The sequence below is a fragment of the Entelurus aequoreus genome, linkage group LG05 (genome assembly GCF_033978785.1).
Source record: "Entelurus aequoreus isolate RoL-2023_Sb linkage group LG05, RoL_Eaeq_v1.1, whole genome shotgun sequence".
Taxonomy (NCBI): Eukaryota; Metazoa; Chordata; class Actinopteri; order Syngnathiformes; family Syngnathidae; genus Entelurus; species Entelurus aequoreus.
The window spans coordinates 14,104,033-14,122,086 of record NC_084735.1 but is presented as its reverse complement, the minus strand read 5'-3'; the positions used below and the strand labels follow the sequence as shown (position 1 = coordinate 14,122,086).

At 34.4% G+C, this 18,054-nt stretch overlaps 1 protein-coding gene across 6 annotated transcripts in view; it reads left to right on the top strand.

The window, feature by feature from the left end:
* Positions 1–18,054, top strand: part of atp9b (ATPase phospholipid transporting 9B) — a 312,368-nt gene that overhangs the window by 144,457 nt on the left and 149,857 nt on the right. For 3 of the 6 annotated variants that reach the window (XM_062047158.1, XM_062047161.1, XM_062047160.1), the window contains exons 30-32: positions 2,160–2,532; positions 9,744–10,731; positions 10,799–10,958. In XM_062047158.1, the coding sequence (XP_061903142.1) occupies positions 2,160–2,532; positions 9,744–10,731; positions 10,799–10,958 (1,521 nt within the window). Of the gene's footprint in view, positions 1–2,159; positions 2,533–9,743; positions 10,732–10,798; positions 10,959–18,054 lie in introns of those variants that run through there. The other 3 variants (XM_062047159.1, XR_009826202.1, XM_062047162.1) reach the window with 3 other exon arrangements.

Below are 18,054 nucleotides of genomic sequence, written 5' to 3'. Positions count from 1 at the left end.
TGTAGTATCCGTCACATTCATAATAACATGTAATATTTACGTGTTTTGATTATTTTAAACAGATGGCGTTGCATTAATTTCACAGATGCAGTATGTGGTATACGAGTTAAATAACATCCAAAAGCCTCCATCAGTGTTTTTTTTATACACAGTGTAAATATATATGTAATGTAGTATCCGTCACATTCATAATAACATGTAATATTTACGTATTTTTATTATTTTAAACATATAGTGTAGCATTAATTTCACAGTCGTATATGAGTTAAATAACATCCAAAAGTCTCCATCATTATTTTATATAAACACTGTAAGTATATATGTAATGTAGTATCCGTAACATTCATAATAACATGTCATATTTACGTGTTTTGATTATTTTAAACAGATGGCGTTGCATTAATTTCACAGATGCAGTATGTGGTATACGAGTTAAATAACATCCAAAAGCCTCCATCAGTGTTTTTTTTTATACACACTGTAAATATATATGTAATGTAGTATCCGTCACATTCATAATAAGTAAAATGTATGTATTTTGATTATTTTAAACATGTAGTTTAGCTTTAATTTCACAGTGGTATACGAGTTAAATAACATCCAAAAGCCTCCATCAGTGTTTTTTTTATACACACTGTAAATATATATGTAATGTAGTATCCGTCACATTCATAATAACAAGTAATATTTAGGTATTTTGATTATTTTAAACATATAGTGTAGCATTAATTTCACAGTCGTATACGAGTTAAATAACATCCAAAAGTCTCCATCATTATTTTATATAAACACTGTAAGTATATATGTAATGTAGTATCCGTCACATTCATAATAACATGTAATATTTACGTGTTTTGATTATTTTAAACAGATGGCGTTGCATTAATTTCACAGATGCAGTATGTGGTAGACGAGTTAAATAACATGCAAAAGCCTCCATCAATGTTTTTTTTATACACACTGTAAATATATATGTAATGTAGTATCCATCACATTCATAATAACATGTAATATTTACGTATTTTGATTATTTTAAACATATAGTGTAGCATTAATTTCACAGTGGTATACGAGTTAAATAACATCCAAAAGTCTCCATCATTGTTTTATACACACACTGTAAGTATAAATGTAAATGTAGTATCCGTCACATTCATAATAACATGTAATATTTACGTATTTTGATTATTGTAAACATATAGTGTAGCATTAATTTCACAGTGGTATACAAGTTAAATAACATCCAAAAGCCTCGGTAAATATATATATGTAATGTAGTATCCGTCACATTCATAATAACATGTGCAATTTACGTATTTTGATAATTTTAGCGTATTAATTTCACAGACGCATCACAATGTTCGCCATACAACAACACTGAATGTGGCAGACTTCTCACCGGGATGCCGACTCATGGGATGTTTTTAGCTTCCCATTTAGACGACGTATTCATAATTCATCTTTGTCGCCACCTCCTGGTCTAAGTTGGACGTCAAAGTCGACCGACTTTCTCGGTGTGTGTCCACAACCTTCTACTATCCAGGTGAGAGGCATGATTTATCATCTAGAATTGAACTTTCACCAGCTCAGCATGTCAATACAGCAGCATGCTAAAAGTAGTTCCTCTGCGCTAGCACGTCCAATAACAATATTGCTAATACTTGGTTAATATTCATGTGACGACATGTAAATGGGGTATTGTTCAGAGGGCTTTATGGGCGGAATAGCGTTAGCCACCTCTTACTTGCTGTATTTTACGATTTAGAATGCATAAAAAAATAAAAAAATAAACATGGATATGGTGAATTATATATATATTTTTTTACACCTATTTGTGTAAGTATTTTTATCTTTAAAAGGAACGCCTAAACAAAATAAGGTAAACATTTACTAAAATTAATAATAAATGTTTCCCACTTTCTTCAAAATGGCCTGAAATAGTCAATAAAGGCCACAAAGAAGTAAAATAACCAACTTTGATTCATTTGTTTTTATGAGATTGACGACTTTTCCAGCGATATAACGTTCAGTTTGGCGTCAATTACGCAACATTTGTTGTCAAAATGTGTTCGTTTTGGTCTGCGCATGCTCAGAACAAACAAACTTTGTTGTTGGGAAAAAAAAAAAAAAAAAAAAGTTTTGTTTAAACTTTTGTTTAGTGTTTTTTTTCTCCAGGATTCCCCTGCCCGGTCCTCCACGGACCCGCACTGCAAATACTTCCCCGGTCCGTCGGCTCCGTTCAGGCGGGGGCAGCTGCGTCACGGCTGTGCGCAGGAGGGCGGGGCCGCGGAGGGGAGGTGATCCCCGGCTTTAAAAGCAGCGAGAGCCGGAGCCGCACGTCACACGCACGGAGACCCCAGCGGAACCGGGAGGATCCCCCACCCCCGGTACGCACCCCTCCCCCTCGCCTTCTGGATCCCCCCCGGAGGAACTTTGAGTCGGGAGTACAAATTAGTGCGTTAAGGACCGAGGAGCGGAGCGGCTGGCGACACTTTGAAGCCCAGAAGGAGATGATGAAATCTGCAGAGGAGGGTGAGTGACAACGTTTATTACTCGCCACTTTTCTTTGGAGAAACTTTTTTTTTTTATAACTTTTCAACCGTACACAACTTGTTAGGATGTGAAGTTTTCACATCTTTTTCAACAGCAACACGTCACATATTATTGTTCTGTACTGCACTTTATGGAGGGTTCGTCTGTTAAGTTGTCATCGAATAAAACATGTCATCTAAAAAAAAATCTGTTTAAAAATTCAGTGTTTAAAAAATTCAGTTTATGAAAATTCAGTGTTTAAAAAATGTAGTGTATGCAAGTTCAGTATATGAACATTCAGTGTAAAAAAAATAACAGTGTTTAAAAATTGTGTATAAAAATTAAGTGTGAAAAAAAAATCTGTTTAAAAAAAAAATTGTGTGTATAAAAATTCAGTCTTTAAAAATTGTGTATAAAAATTCATTGTAAAAAAAAAAATCACTGCATAAAAATTCAGTGTACAAAAATTGAGTGTAAAAAAAAACAGTGTATAAAAATTCAGTGTACAAAAATTCAGTAAAAAAAAAATCAGTATATGAAAATTTTGTGTACACAAATTCAGTGTAAAAATTCAGTATATGAAAATTCAGTGTAAAAAAAATCAGTGTTTAAAAATTCTGTCTATAAAAATTCAGTCTTTAAAAATTGTGTATAACAATTCAGTGTAAAAAAAAATCAGTGTTTAAAAATTCAGTGTATAAAAGGTCAGTATATGAAAATTCAGTTTAGTGTACAATTCAGTGTATAAATGTCTGTGTAAAAATAAATGTATACAAATTTAGTATATGACCATTCAAAAGCAAATGAGTGTATAAAAATTCATTGTAAAAAAAATCACTGCATAAAAATTTAGTGTATAAAAGTTCAGTATATGAAAATTCAGTGTACAAAAATTGAGTGTAAAAAAATCAGTGTATAAAAATTCAGTGTACAAAAATTCAGTTAAAAAAAATCAGTACATGAAAATTTTGTGTACAAAAATTCAGTGTAAAAATATCAGTGTGTAAAAATTCAGTATATGAAAATTTAGTGTAAAAAAATCCAGTGTTTAAAAATTCTGTGTATAAAAATTCAGTGTTTAAAAATTGTGTATAACAATTCAGTGTAAAAAAAAATCAGTGTTTAAAAATTCAGTGTATAAAAGGTCAGTATATGAAAATTCAGTTTATGAAAATTCAGTGTACAATTCAGTGTATAAATGTCTGTGTAAAAATAAATGTATACAAATTTAGTATATGACCATTCAGTGTAAAGCAAATGAGTGTATAAAAATTCATTGTAAAAAAAAAATCACTGCATAAAAATTCAGTGTATAAAAGTTCAGTATATGAAAATTCAGTGTACAAAAATTAAGTGTAAAAAAATCAGTGTATAAAAATTCAGTGTACAAAAATTCAGTAAAAAAAAATCAGTTTAGAAAATTTAGTGTACAAAAATTCAGTGTAAAAATATCAGTGTGTAAAAATTCAGTATATGAAAATTTAGTGTAAAAAAATCCAGTGTTTAAAAATTCAGTGTAAAAAAATTAAATAAATAGTGTTTAAAAATTCAGTGTATAAAAAAATCAGTGTTTAGAAATTCAGTATATGAAAATTCAGTGTTTAAAAATTCAGTGTATAAAAGTTCAGTGTATGAAAATTCAGTGTAAAAAAAATCAGTGTTTAAAAATTGTGTATAAAAATTCAGTGTGAAAAAATCAGTGTTTAAAAATTCTGTGTAAAAAACAAAAAAACAGTTTTTAAAAATTCAGTGTTTAAAGATTCTGTGTATAACAATTCAGTGTAAAAAAAATCAGTGTTTAAAAATTCAGTGTATAAAAGGTCAGTATATGAAAATTCAGTTTATGAAAATTCAGTGTACAATTCAGTGTATAAATGTCTGTGTAAAAAATAAGTGTATACAAATTTAGTATATGACCATTCAGTGTAAAGCAAATGAGTGTATAAAAATTCATTGTAAAAAAAAATCACTGCATAAAAATTCAGTGTATAAAAGTTCAGTATATGAAAATTCAGTGTACAAAAATTAAGTGTAAAAAAAAATCAGTGTATAAAAATTCAGTGTACAAAAATTCAGTAAAAAAAAATCAGTTTAGAAAATTTAGTGTACAAAAATTGAGTGTAAAAATATCAGTGTGTAAAAATTCAGTATATGAAAATTTAGTGTAAAAAAATCCGGTGTTTAAAAATTCAGTGTAAAAAAATAAAATAAATAGTGTTTAAAAATTCAGTGTATAAAAAAATCAGTGTTTAGAAATTCAGTATATGAAAATTCAGTGTTTAAAAATTCAGTGTATAAAAGTTCAGTATATGAAAATTCAGTGTAAAAAAAATCAGTGTTTAAAAATTGTGTATAAAAATTCAGTGTGAAAAAATCAGTGTTTAAAAATTGTGTATAAAAATTCAGTGTGAAAAAATCAGTGTTTAAAAATTCTGTGTAAAAAACAAAAAAACTGTTTTTAAAAATTCAGTGTTTAAAGATTCTGTGTATAACAATTCAGTGTAAAAAAAATCAGTGTTTAAAAATTGTGTATAAAAATTCAGTGTGAAAAAATCAGTGTTTAAAAATTCAGTGTAAAAAACAAAAAAACTGTTTTTAAAAATTCAGTGTTTAAAGATTCTGTGTATAACAATTCAGTGTAAAAAAAATCAGTGTTTAAAAATTCAGTGTATAAAAGGTCAGTATATGAAAATTCAGTTTATGAAAATTCAGTGTACAATTCAGTGTATAAATGTCTGTGTAAAAATAAATGTATACAAATTTAGTATATGACCATTCAGTGTAAAGCAAATGAGTGTATAAAAATTCATTGTAAAAAAAAAAAACACTGCATAAAAATTCAGTGTATAAAAGTTCAGTATATAAAAATTCAGTGTACAAAAATTCAGTGTAAAAATTCAGTATATGAAAATTTAGTGTAAAAAAAATCCGGTGTTTAAAAATTCTGTGTATAAAAATTCAGTGTTTAAAAATTGTGTATAACAATTCAGTGTAAAAAAAATCAGTGTTTAAAAATTCAGTGTATAAAAGGTCAGTATATGAAAATTCAGTTTATGAAAATTCAGTGTACAATTCAGTGTATAAATGTCTGTGTAAAAAATAAATGTATACAAATTTAGTATATGACCATTCAGTGTAAAGCAAATGAGTGTATAAAAATTCATTGTAAAAAAAAAATCATTGCATAAAAATTCAGTGTATAAAAGTTCAGTATATGAAAATTCAGTGTAGAAAAATTAAGTGTAAAAAAATCAGTGTATAAAAATTCAGTGTACAAAAATTCAGTAAAAAAAAAATCAGTTTAGAAAATTTAGTGTACAAAAATTCAGTGTAAAAATATCAGTGTGTAAAAATTCAGTATATGAAAATTTAGTGTAAAAAAATCCAGTGTTTAAAAATTCAGTGTAAAAAAAAAAATAGTGTTTAAAAATTCAGTGTATAAAAAAATCAGTGTTTAGAAATTCAGTATATGAAAATTCAGTGTTTAAAAATTCAGTGTATAAAAGTTCAGTATATGAAAATTCAGTGTAAAAAAAATCAGTGTTTAAAAATTGTGTATAAAAATTCAGTGTGAAAAAATCAGTGTTTAAAAATTCTGTGTAAAAAACAAAAAAACTGTTTTTAAAAATTTAGTGTTTAAAGATTCCGTGTATAACAATTCAGTGTAAAAAATATCAGTGTTTAAAAATTCAGTGTATAAAAGGTCAGTATATGAAAATTCAGTTTATGAAAATTCAGTGTACAATTCCGTGTATAAATGTCTGTGTAAAAAATAAGTGTATACAAATTTAGTATATGACAATTCAGTGTAAAACAAATGTGTATAAAATTTCATTGTAAAAAAAAAATCACTGCATAAAAATTTAGTGTATAAAAGTTCAGTATATGAAAATTCAGTGTATAAAAATTGAGTGTAAAAAAATCAGTGTATAAAAATTCAGTGTACAAAAATTCAGTAAAAAAAATCAGTACATGAAAATTTTGTGTACAAAAATTCAGTGTAAAAATATCAGTGTATAAAAATTTAGTTTATGAAAATTCAGTGTAAAAAAAAAATCAGTGTTTAAAAATTGTGTGTATAAAAATTCAGTGTTTAAAAATTGTGTATAACAATTCAGTGTAAAAAAATCAGTGTTTTAAAATTCAGTGTATAAAGGGTCAGTATATGAAAATTCAGTTTATGAAAATTCAGTGTACAATTCAGTGTATAAATGTCTGTGTAAAAAATAAGTGTATACAAATTTAGTATATGACAGTTCAGTGTAAAGCAAATGAGTGTATAAAAATGTATTGTAAAAAAAAATCACTGCATAAAAATTCAGTGTATAAAAGTTCAGTATATGAAAATTCAGTGTAGAAAAATTAAGTGTAAAAAAATCAGTGTATAAAAATTCAGTGTACAAAACTTCAGTAAATAAAAAAATCAGTATATGAAAATTTTGTGTACAAAAAATCAGTGTAAAAATATCAGTGTGTAAAAATTCAGTATATGAAAATTTAGTGTAAAAAAAATCAGTGTTTAAAAATTCAGTGTATAAAAATTATGTGTAAAAAAATCAGTGTTTAAAAATCAGTGTTAAAAATCAGTGTTTAAAAATTCAGTGTAAAAAAATAAAATAAATAGTGTTTAAAAATTCAGTGTATAAAAAGTTCAGTCTATGAAAATTCAGTTTATGAAAATTCAGTGTATAAATGTTTGTGTAAAAAATGAGTGTATACCAATTTAGTATATGAAAATTCAGTGTACAAAAATTTAGTGTAAAAATATCAGTGTACAAAAATTCAGTGTAAAAAAAATTCAGTGTTTAAAAATTCAGTATATGAAAATTCAGTGTACAAAAATTAAGTGTAAAAAAATCAGTGTATAAAAATTCAGTGTACAAAAATTCAGTAAAAAAAAAATCAATAAATGAAAATTTAGTGTACAAAAATTCAGTGTAAAAATATCAGTGTGTAAAAATTCAGTATATGAAAATTTAGTGTAAAAAAATCCAGTGTTTAAAAATTCAGTTTATAAAAATTCTGTGTAAAAAAATCAGTGTTTAAAAATCAGTGTTTAAAAATTCAGTATAAAAAAATAAAATAGTGTTTAAAAATTCAGTGTATAAAAAGTTCAGTCTATGAAAATGTGTAAAAAATGAGTGTATACCAATTTAGTATATGAAAATTCAGTGGAAAAAAATCAGTGTACAAAAATTCAGTGTAAAAAAAATCACTGCATAAAAATTAAATGTATAAAAGTTCAGTATATGAAAATTCAGTGTACAAAAATTCAGTGTAAAAATGTCAGTGTAAAGAAATGAGTGTACACAAATTTAGTATATGAAAATTCAGTATACACAAATTTAGTGTAAAAATATCAGTGTACAAAAATTCAGTATATGAAAATTCAGTGTAAAAAAAAATCTGTGTTTAAAAATTCAGTGTATAAAAGTTCAGTCTATGAAAATTCAGTGTAGAATTCAGTGTATAAATGTCTGTGTAAAAAATTAGTGTATACAAATTTAGCATATGAAAATTCAGTGTAAAAAAATCAGTGTTTAAAAATTCAATGTAAAAAAAATCTCATTATGTAAAAGTTCTTTATATGAAAATTCAGTTGAAAAATGTCAGTGTAAAAAAAAAATCTGTTTAGGAAATTTCAGTTTAAAAAAACGTGTGTATACAAATTAAATGTAAAAAAAAAAAAAACTCAGTATGTAAAAGTTCTTTATATGAAAATTCAGTGTCCAAAAAGTCAAAGTAAAAAATTAAATGCGGAAATATCTGTTGTTTCAAAACTCCAAACCTACTTCCCGTTTTTAAAGCCAAATCTCAAATATTAACACTGAATTATCCATCCCATCCATCCATTTCTACCGCTTGTCCCTTTCGGGGTGGCGGGGGATGCTGGAGCCTATCCCAGCTGCATTAGTCATCTTATTTTCATCTATTCAATACATATATCTAACTTACTTATACCGTTTACCTGCCAGGATACACCTGGTCACATGGTATGAAAGCAGTCACATGATCAAGGCTTAGGTCAGGCTGATTACACAAACAAATGCTAAATAAATATACTGCAAAAGTAAATAAATGAATGTTGCAGTGCTAAAATAAAGAAATTCTTACTAAAATAATAAATAATAATAATAATGTAATTGTCCAAAAAGAATTAAGTGCAAATCAATATACAGCTTCACAACTTTAGTCATATTTTTTGCGCTTAAGAAACGTCTCAATGACTTTAGCTCCAGACCTCTTCTTTGTTTGATATTGTCATTACTGCCACAAGTGGTGGAAAACTGTATTACAACTGAGTACCGCTGTGGCCCATACTGATGAAAAACAGATGTTCTTTACGGGGCCCTATGGTTAAGAAACAGTGTACTAAAGCACCCCATTGGCTGCTTCTGGGACAGCATTGAATGCGTCGGTCACATGACTTGGTATGGGACACATGCTAACTGATAGCATGCTCACGTTAGCTTGCTAGCATGCGAACGTTAGCATGATAACTTTTAGCTAAATTTGCTACCGTTTACTCCACAGTCATATAACTTGGTACGTGACACTTGTCAACTGTTAGCATGCTACCAAGCTAACTTAAGCATGCTAACTTTTCGTCTCATTTTACACTTTTTTCTCTACTTCCGTAGCCGTATACACCTTATAGCCGTGTTACTTGAAATGTGAGACATGCCAACTGTTAGAATGCCATCGTTAGCACACATGCTAAGTGTTAGCATTTTAATGTGCGAATGCTAACGTTTTAGGCTAGCTCTGTAGGTCCTTTTGTACAGTTACACCTAAAACCCACGGATTCGGACACTCGGCACCATCTTCCGGCGACCCCCGGCCAGAGGTCCGTGGCACAGATAGCAGACCCATCAAAATTTCCGCGGGAATTTTCTAGCTATTATTATTATTAAGACTCAGCAGGAACATTTTAGCACTGTTAGAGCGACAACAAGCTGAGGCCAACAAAAACATGGCAGGGTTTTTTGAATTTTGCACGTTTAGCCAGATCCCAGTTTGGTTAAGCAGCGCTGATGGTGCATTCAAGAACACCAGGAAAGTAGGAAATGCCCAAGCTAAAAAAGTTTTAGTATGTAACGTAAAAAAACAAGACGTGTTCGTCTATCCAGTGTTTATTCAGTATTCATAGTAAGAAGTTGGTCATGTCCCAGCCACCTAGTTCATGGACTTACCATGCGTTTGTGTTCCAGATGCGTATGGCTACACCCCCAATGTCAGCCTTTCCCTGCCCCTGGGCAACCCTTGCCTGGCCCCCCAGTACCTGAGCCTCCAGTCCAGCCCCATCATCTCGGTCTCGGAGCCTCACGACTTCGAGGGCCACGACGACATGAGCGTGGCCGCCGCCTACTACTCCTCTGGCGCCCGTCCGAACGGCGCCCCAACCCTGGAGAGTCCTCGCATCGAGATCACGGCCTACGGCCAGTTCCCCGAGGACCGGGTGGAGGAGGACAGAAGTCCCATCACCAAGCGGGTCAACTCCATCGTGACGCTGACCCTCCCTAGCGCCGACGGCTACCGGGACCCCAGCTGCTTGAGTCCGGCCAGCAGTGTCTCGTCTCGCAGCTGCCACTCGGAGGCGTCGTCGTACGAGTCGGGCTTCTCGTACAACTGCGACAACTCGCCACAGAACTCCCCCTGGCAGTCCCCCTCGGTGTCCCCCAAGGGCTCCACCCTGGCCCTGCCGGGTGACAGCTACGGTCCCGCCGGCTCGCCGCGACTCTCCCCTTCGACGTCTCCTCGCACCAGTCTGACGGACGACGCCTTCATCGGCCGAGGAGGCTCCAGGCCCAACTCCCCTTGTGGTGCGAAGAGGAAGTACAGCTTCAACAAGCACTACCAGCTGTCCCCCAACGCCTCCCCGGGGGTGTCCCCGCAGGCCTCGCCCCGGCTCAGCGTCACAGAGGAGTCGTGGCTGCCAAACACCAACCAGTACACCAATTCGGCCATTTTGGCGGCCATCAATGCCCTGAGCACGGACGGAGGGCCCGACCTGGGGGAGGGGATACCCGTGAAGGCCCGCAGGACCAGCCTGGACCACAGCCCCACCGTCAGCCTCAAGCTGGAATCTCACTGCCTCGCTGCCGACGATCACCGCCTGAAGAAGGAGGTCTACTGCGCGGGGTTCCTGGATGTCCCCCAGCACCAGTACCCCTGGTCCAAGCCCAAGCAGTATGTCAGGTATAGATCTTTATCCCAGTCCTGTAAAGATCTTGTCGTACTGACGCCCTTCTCGACACCTTGTCAGCCCGTCCGTGCCGGCCCTCGACTGGCAGCTGCCGTCCAGCTCGGGACCCTACAGCCTGAAGATCGAGGTGCAGCCCAAGTCCCACCACCGAGCCCACTACGAGACCGAGGGCAGCCGGGGGGCGGTGAAGGCTCTGGCGGGAGGACACCCCGTCGTCCAGGTGGGCCGCTTTGACTCTCTCTCAGCAACGTGCTAGCCTTGACAGTTAGAACTTACCCTCTGGTGGGTCAATCAGAAACGTGTGTCTTCTGCTTGGGTTCTAGTCCTCCGTGGCAAACTGGTCGGCGTTTTGCCCGCCGCCCGCTTTTTCGCTCGGGTGTCAAAAGGAGTTGGCGTGCTATTTAAAGACGTCACACTTGTGAATGGAACACGCTCTCAGGCAGGCCAGTCGCTTCCTGTCCAGACGTGGGTGACTCACACTTTTTTTTTTTCCATTGCGTCCCCCAACAAACCCCCCCCCCCCCCCCCCCCCCCCCCCCTTATGCTTAGTCACATTAGCGGCGGTGGTCCGACGGCGGGTATGTTTGGTTTCTGAAGACATCTGCTGCCTCCATCTGCCGACTTCAGACTTGAACCAACAAAAGTCCGGATGAGAACTTCTGATATTTCACTCCAGACCCGACGGTCTCACTTACTTTCACATCGCCACTTTTCCTCCGGCGTAATTAGCATGTAGCGCATATGCTAACGTGTTTGGTGAGTTCTGGTTATTAGATCGGATCGGGGTGGGGGGGGCAGGATTTGCCTTTTTTTTAACTGATCTTCACCACAACTGCGTCCCCCGATTGTACTCGCGGGAAAGATTCCTTCAAAATGGACACAATTACATTTTCATATTCCTTGTTGCACGCACGCTAGTGCCGGACGATTATGGCGAAAATAATAATCACGTTTAAATTAAAATTAAATTAAATTAAATTAAATTAAATTAAATTAATTAATTTATTTATTATTATTATCATTATTATTATTATTGCATATATGCATTATTATTATTATTATTATGAATTTATTAATGTATTTATTTATTTATTAATTATTTATTTATTTATTTATTTAAATTAAATTAAATTAAGTTAAAATAATCACGATTATTTTGATTGATCACGATCAATCACGCGATTATTCGTTGATTTGTTTATTGTTCCACCAAAACGCAACTTTAAATATAGCGGGGGGGGGGGGGGGGGAATGAGTAACGAATGAACCACAACAAGCAAAATAAAACGAATAGCAATATAAAAAAACAATAAATTTGAGTTTTTACATTTTAATTGCTTTTAGTTCCATTTTTTGCCTTTTACACATATTTTGCCACCATAGAGTGTGCTATTTGTGTCAAATAAAACATTTAATTAAATGCAAAAATACTCATTTACCAGTATTTTAGGTCAAAGCATAGTAATTGTGTCAATGTATCAATAACTTTTTTGAAACCTTTATTTTGTTAGCGCATTCAGACTGTTATTGTGAAGGGGGGCCTATAACAATTTGTACGGTTCTTTTCCTCTTTGGTCCGGAGGACACCACGTCCACAGTTTCCAAAAACAATTTGAAATGTGGACTCGTCAGACCACAGAACACTTCTCCACTTTGCGTCAGTCCATCTTAGATGAGCTCGGGCCCAGCGAGGCCGGCGGCGTTTCTGGGTGTTGTTGATAAATGGCTTTGGCTTTGCATATTAGAGTTTTAACTTGCACTTACAGATGTAGCGACGGACCGTAGTTACTGGCAGTGGTTTTCTGAAGTGTTCCTGTGCCCATGTGGTGATATCCTTTACACACTGATGTCGCTTTTTGATGCAGGTCACGGGCATTTAATGTTGGTTTTCAGCCTTGCTGCTGACGTGCAGCGATTTCTCCAGATTCTCTGTGGAGGCGACTTTGAGGCTGATAAAATTTTTAAAAAAAGAGCGAGCCTCTCAAATTGCGACCACTGTTTATACATTGTTGTTACATCCATGATGTCGTTCACCACAACACAAGCAGATGAGATGTGTTGTGTGTGTATTGATTGTTTATATATTGTTGTTACATCCATGATGTCGTTCACCACCACACAAGCAGATGAGATGTGTTGTGGGTGTATTGATTGTTTATATATTGTTGTTACATCCATGATGTCGTTCACCACAACACAAGCAGATGAGATGTGTTGTGTGTGTATTGATTGTTTATACATTGTTGTTACATCCATGATGTCGTTCACCACCACACAAGCAGATGAGATGTGTTGTGGGTGCATGGATTGTTCTCGCTAGCTTTAGCATCCTAGTTTTGTCGCCCTGTTCAGTTCAGGACAGGGCGGCTGAGTGTGTCGTGGATAAATGAGACACATTATTCTCCCAAACAAATGTTTCTTCAACATTTCACTCACATTTATGTCCATTTCCCATGATATTATTTAGCATTTTCAGCGGAATATTAATACTTTTTTAAATTATATTTATTATATTCTTTATTATATTTCTACGCGTGCAGTAGTCGCTTGAATTCCGGGGAGGGGGCATGTCTTGCCAAAACACTGGCTCCAATTTGAGAGCAAGCTCTTTACACACTTCTAAGATACTTAGTTTCTTGCAAGTAGCATTATCACCGGAGGAAAAGGAATAGCTCAGCGTGCTACACAAGCGCAGGATGACACAGGAAGCTAACGGCTAAAGCTTCGATGTAAATGATAGATCCAGATGTCGATATCTAGTATAGTAACAATATATAAATTATGCTTAAGTGATTAGATTGATAGTTTTCCTTTTCTTATTACACATTTTTCGGGTGTTTTTTTGTTATTGTTTACAATACACATCATCTGATTTACAACAAAACGAGCACATTCTACATTTAATGAGGTCCACTTTATAAAAATGTGTTGTTTGATTTAGTTTCTTGCTATAAAACATTTTCGCCTCTATAGTTCAAAGTATCGCATCGGGACTCGAAATATGATTAGATCGTAGGCCTAAAATGTTGATCAGGACATCCCTAATAATGATTATTATTAACAATTAAAGTAATAATAATTAACATAATGTATGTATATATTAATATGAATATGTGTATATGTATATGTGTATATGTATGTATATATGTGTATGTGCATGTATAAATGTGTATATGTGTATACGTATGTATATATGTATGTATATATGTGTATATGCATGTATAAATGTGTATATGTGTATACGTATGTATATATGTGTATATGTACATATATATGTGTATATGTATGTATATATGTGTATATATGCGTATATGTGTGTATATATGTGTATATATGCGTATATGTATGTATATATATATATGTGTATATGTATGTATATATGTGTATATGCATGTATAAATGTATATATGTGTATACGTATGTATATATATATACATATATATGTGTATATGTATGTATATATGTGTATATGTATGTATATATGTGTATATGCATGTATAAATGTGTATATGTATATATGTGTATACGTATGTATATACGTGTATATGTACATATATATGTGTATATGTATGTATATATGTGTATATATGCGTATATGTATGTATATATATATGTGTATATGTATGTATATATGTGTATATGCATGTATAAATGTGTATATGTATATGTATATATGTGTATACGTATGTATATATGTGTATATGTACATATATATGTGTATATATGCGTATATGTATGTATATATGTGTGTATATGTATGTATATATGTGTATATGCATGTATAAATATGTATATGTATATATGTGTATACGTATGTATATATGTGTATATGTACATATATATGTGTATATGTATGAATATATGTGTATATATGATTATATATATGTATATATATATGTGTATATGTATGTATATATGTGTATATGCATGTATAGATGTGTATATGTATATATGTGTATACGTATGTATATATGTGTATATGTACATATATATGTGTATATGTATGTATATGTGTGTATATATGCGTATATGTATGTATATATATATGTGTATATGTATGTATATATGTACATATAGTAAATATGATGATTAATATCAATAACATTTATATACAGTTATTAAATAAATATTATTATTAAATGAATGAATCACAATAAAGAGTTGTTTTACTGCCATTAATTACCGTGGCATGTTTATTTTGAAGAGGGCGAATCATGTGCTGACATCACTCCAGGGGGCGTGGCTAAAAATGGACGTGACTCTTCAAAATAATGACCATATTGCTGAATGAATACCAAAAATGAACTTTTGAGTTTGGATGTGCCGGTGTACCTAATGACGTGGCCGGTGGCGGTAGCTAAAAAGTGAAGGATGAAGTTTCTGAAAGGTTGTGTGTTCTTCTCTTCAAAAAAAAAAAAAAAAAAACCCCAAAAAGCTCCTCCCTCCCTTTCCGCCCCGAGCACACAGACTGGTCTTTGTTTAGGAAAGTTCCCGTGCGCGCGGCTGACATCATCGCGAGCGGCGGCGGCGAAACCACACACGTTTCTGGCGGGCGGCGAGCGCCATGTTGGAGGGAGCCTCGCACAAGGCGGCCCCCAAAACCTCCACTCTGACTCCAAACCCTGCACAGAGTTTATTCTGGAACATTCTGCTGTGGTTCCCTTTCTTGCAGCGTCAAACCAGGCGGCGACCGGGTTTTTTTCGTTGTCGTCGATGCCATCGCGACCGCATGCGCCGACCGCTCTTACGTCTTCAACTCGCCAGTTCAGCAAACTTTACATAGGACAATGTGTATGCGTGTAGAAATGATGTATACACCGGAAAAATCTGCTGTACAGTATGTGTTGGGGGCCCTTTTTTTCAGGAACACCAATACCAAAAGTCACCATGTCCGATAGAGTTCTAAAAACAGACCACCTCAAAAATTGTACAAGTTTTTTACTGAATGGGACACCCAAAATGTACATGAAAATAATGAAAGTGGGACTTACAATATTAACTATGAACAATAAAACACTGAATATTAAAGGCCTACTGAAATTACATTTTTTTTATTTAAACGGGGATAGCAGATCCATTCTATGTGTCATACTTGATCATTTTGCGATATTGCCATATTTTTGCTGAAAGGATTTAGTAGAGAACATCGACGATAAAGTTCGCAACTTTTGGTCGCTGATAAAAAAAAAGCCTTGCCTGTACCGGAAGTAGCGTGACGTCGCAGGTTGAAAGGCTCCTCACATTTCCCCATTGTTTACACCAGCAGCGAGAGCGATTCCGACCGAGAAAGCGACGATTAACCCATTAATTTGAGCCAGGATGAAAAATTTGTGGATGAGGAACGTGAGAGTGAAGGACTAGAGTGCAGTGCAGGACGCATCTTTTTTCGCTCTGACCGTAACTTAGGTACAAGCTGGCCCATTGGATTCCACACTTTCTCCTTTTTCTATTGTGGATCACGGATTTGTATTTTAACCCACCTCGGATACTATATCCTCTTGAAAATGAGAGTCGAGAACGCGAAATGGACATTCACAGTGACTTTTATCTCCACGACAATACATCGGCGAAGCACTTTAGCTACGGAGCTAACGTGATAGCATCGTACTTAACTGCAGATAGAAACAAAAGAAATAAACCCCTGACTGGAAGGATAGACAGAAGATCAACAATACTATTAAACCATGGACATGTAACTACACGGTTAATGATTTCCAGTCTGGCGAAGGTTAACAATGCTGTGCTAACGACGCCATTGAAGCTAACTTAGCAACAGGACCTCACAGAGCTATGATAAAAACATTAGCGCTCCACCTACGCCAGCCAGCCCTCATCTGCTCATCAACACCCGTGCTCACCTGCGTTCCAGCGATCGACGGAAGGACGAAGGACTTCACCCGATCATCCATGCGGTCGGCGGCTAGCGTCGGATAGAGCGTCTGCTATCCAAGTCAAAGTCCTCCTGGTTGTGTTGCTGCAGCCAGCCGCTAATACACCGATCCCACCTACAGCTTTCTTCTTTGCAGTCTTCATTGTTCATTAAACAAATTGCAAAAGATTCACCAACACAGATGTCCAGAATACTGTGGAATTTTGCGATGAAAACAGAGATTTTTGTATTGTGATACAATGTGTCCGAATACTTCCGGTTCAACCATTGACGTCACGCGCATACGTCATCATACATAGACGTTTTCAACCGGAAGTTTCTCTGGAAATTTAAAATGTCACTTTATAAGTTAACCCGGCCGTATTGGCATGTGTTGCAATGTTAACATTTCATCATTGATATATAAACTATCAGACTGCGTGGTCGGTAGTAGTGGCTTTCAGTAGGCCTTTAAATGTATAAAAAAATTATGTAGAACGTCCGGTGGGCCGGATTGAAAATCTTAATGGGCCGCCTGTGGCCCGCGGGCCCTATTTTTCCCAGGTCTGCACTAGCCTATATTTTGGTTTTGTTAACGTAAGATAGTTTTGACTCTTCATCAACTATATCTATCTTTTTATATAAACTCTGAAATTAAATTGAAAGTCTTGGACTAGCCTAACGTACGTGAAGTTCAGAGTCGTCTTCAAACTTTACGTAGGACAATTAATCTCGCAATGTAACATCCCGAAACATACCTCATTACTTTTGTAAAAATAGTTCAGTCTTTTAGGATTTCAAAAAATCTTTAATTTTGTTCATTAGCATCACACGAGCCTAAATGCTTGTGATTTTGTTAACGTAAGATAGTTTTGACTCCTCATCAATGATAGCTATCTTTTTATAATCTCTGAAATAAAATGTAAAGTCTTGGACTAGCCTAACGTACGTGAATTTCAGAGTCGTCGACAAACTTTTCGTAGGACAATTAAACTCGGATGAATCAATGTAACGTGTTTTAACACTGATGACGATGTTTAAGGAACATGACGTAAATGTTTACATAGAAACCAACTACAGTTTTGAGTCTTGAACGTACTGTAAATATCAAAAACACTTTACGATCTTCCAAGGTTTCAACAGATCGAACGTTTTTTCATAAACGTCAAAAGCCAAGTTTTTGTAAACAATGGTTAGGAAACTTGACGTACATGTTCTCATTGGAATCAACAACAGTTTAGAGTCTCGAAGATCCCTAAAAAAACAGTTAGTGCTCAGAAATATCAACCGATCTAGCGTTTTTCGGAAATATCAAAAGAAAATATAGTCTTGAACTGGCTTAGTGTGTGTTTTCACTCTTTAACATCGGAAGTAAATTTAAAGTCTTGAATGAGCCTAAAGTACATGAAGTTCAGAGTCGTCAACAAACTTTAACTAAACTCGGATG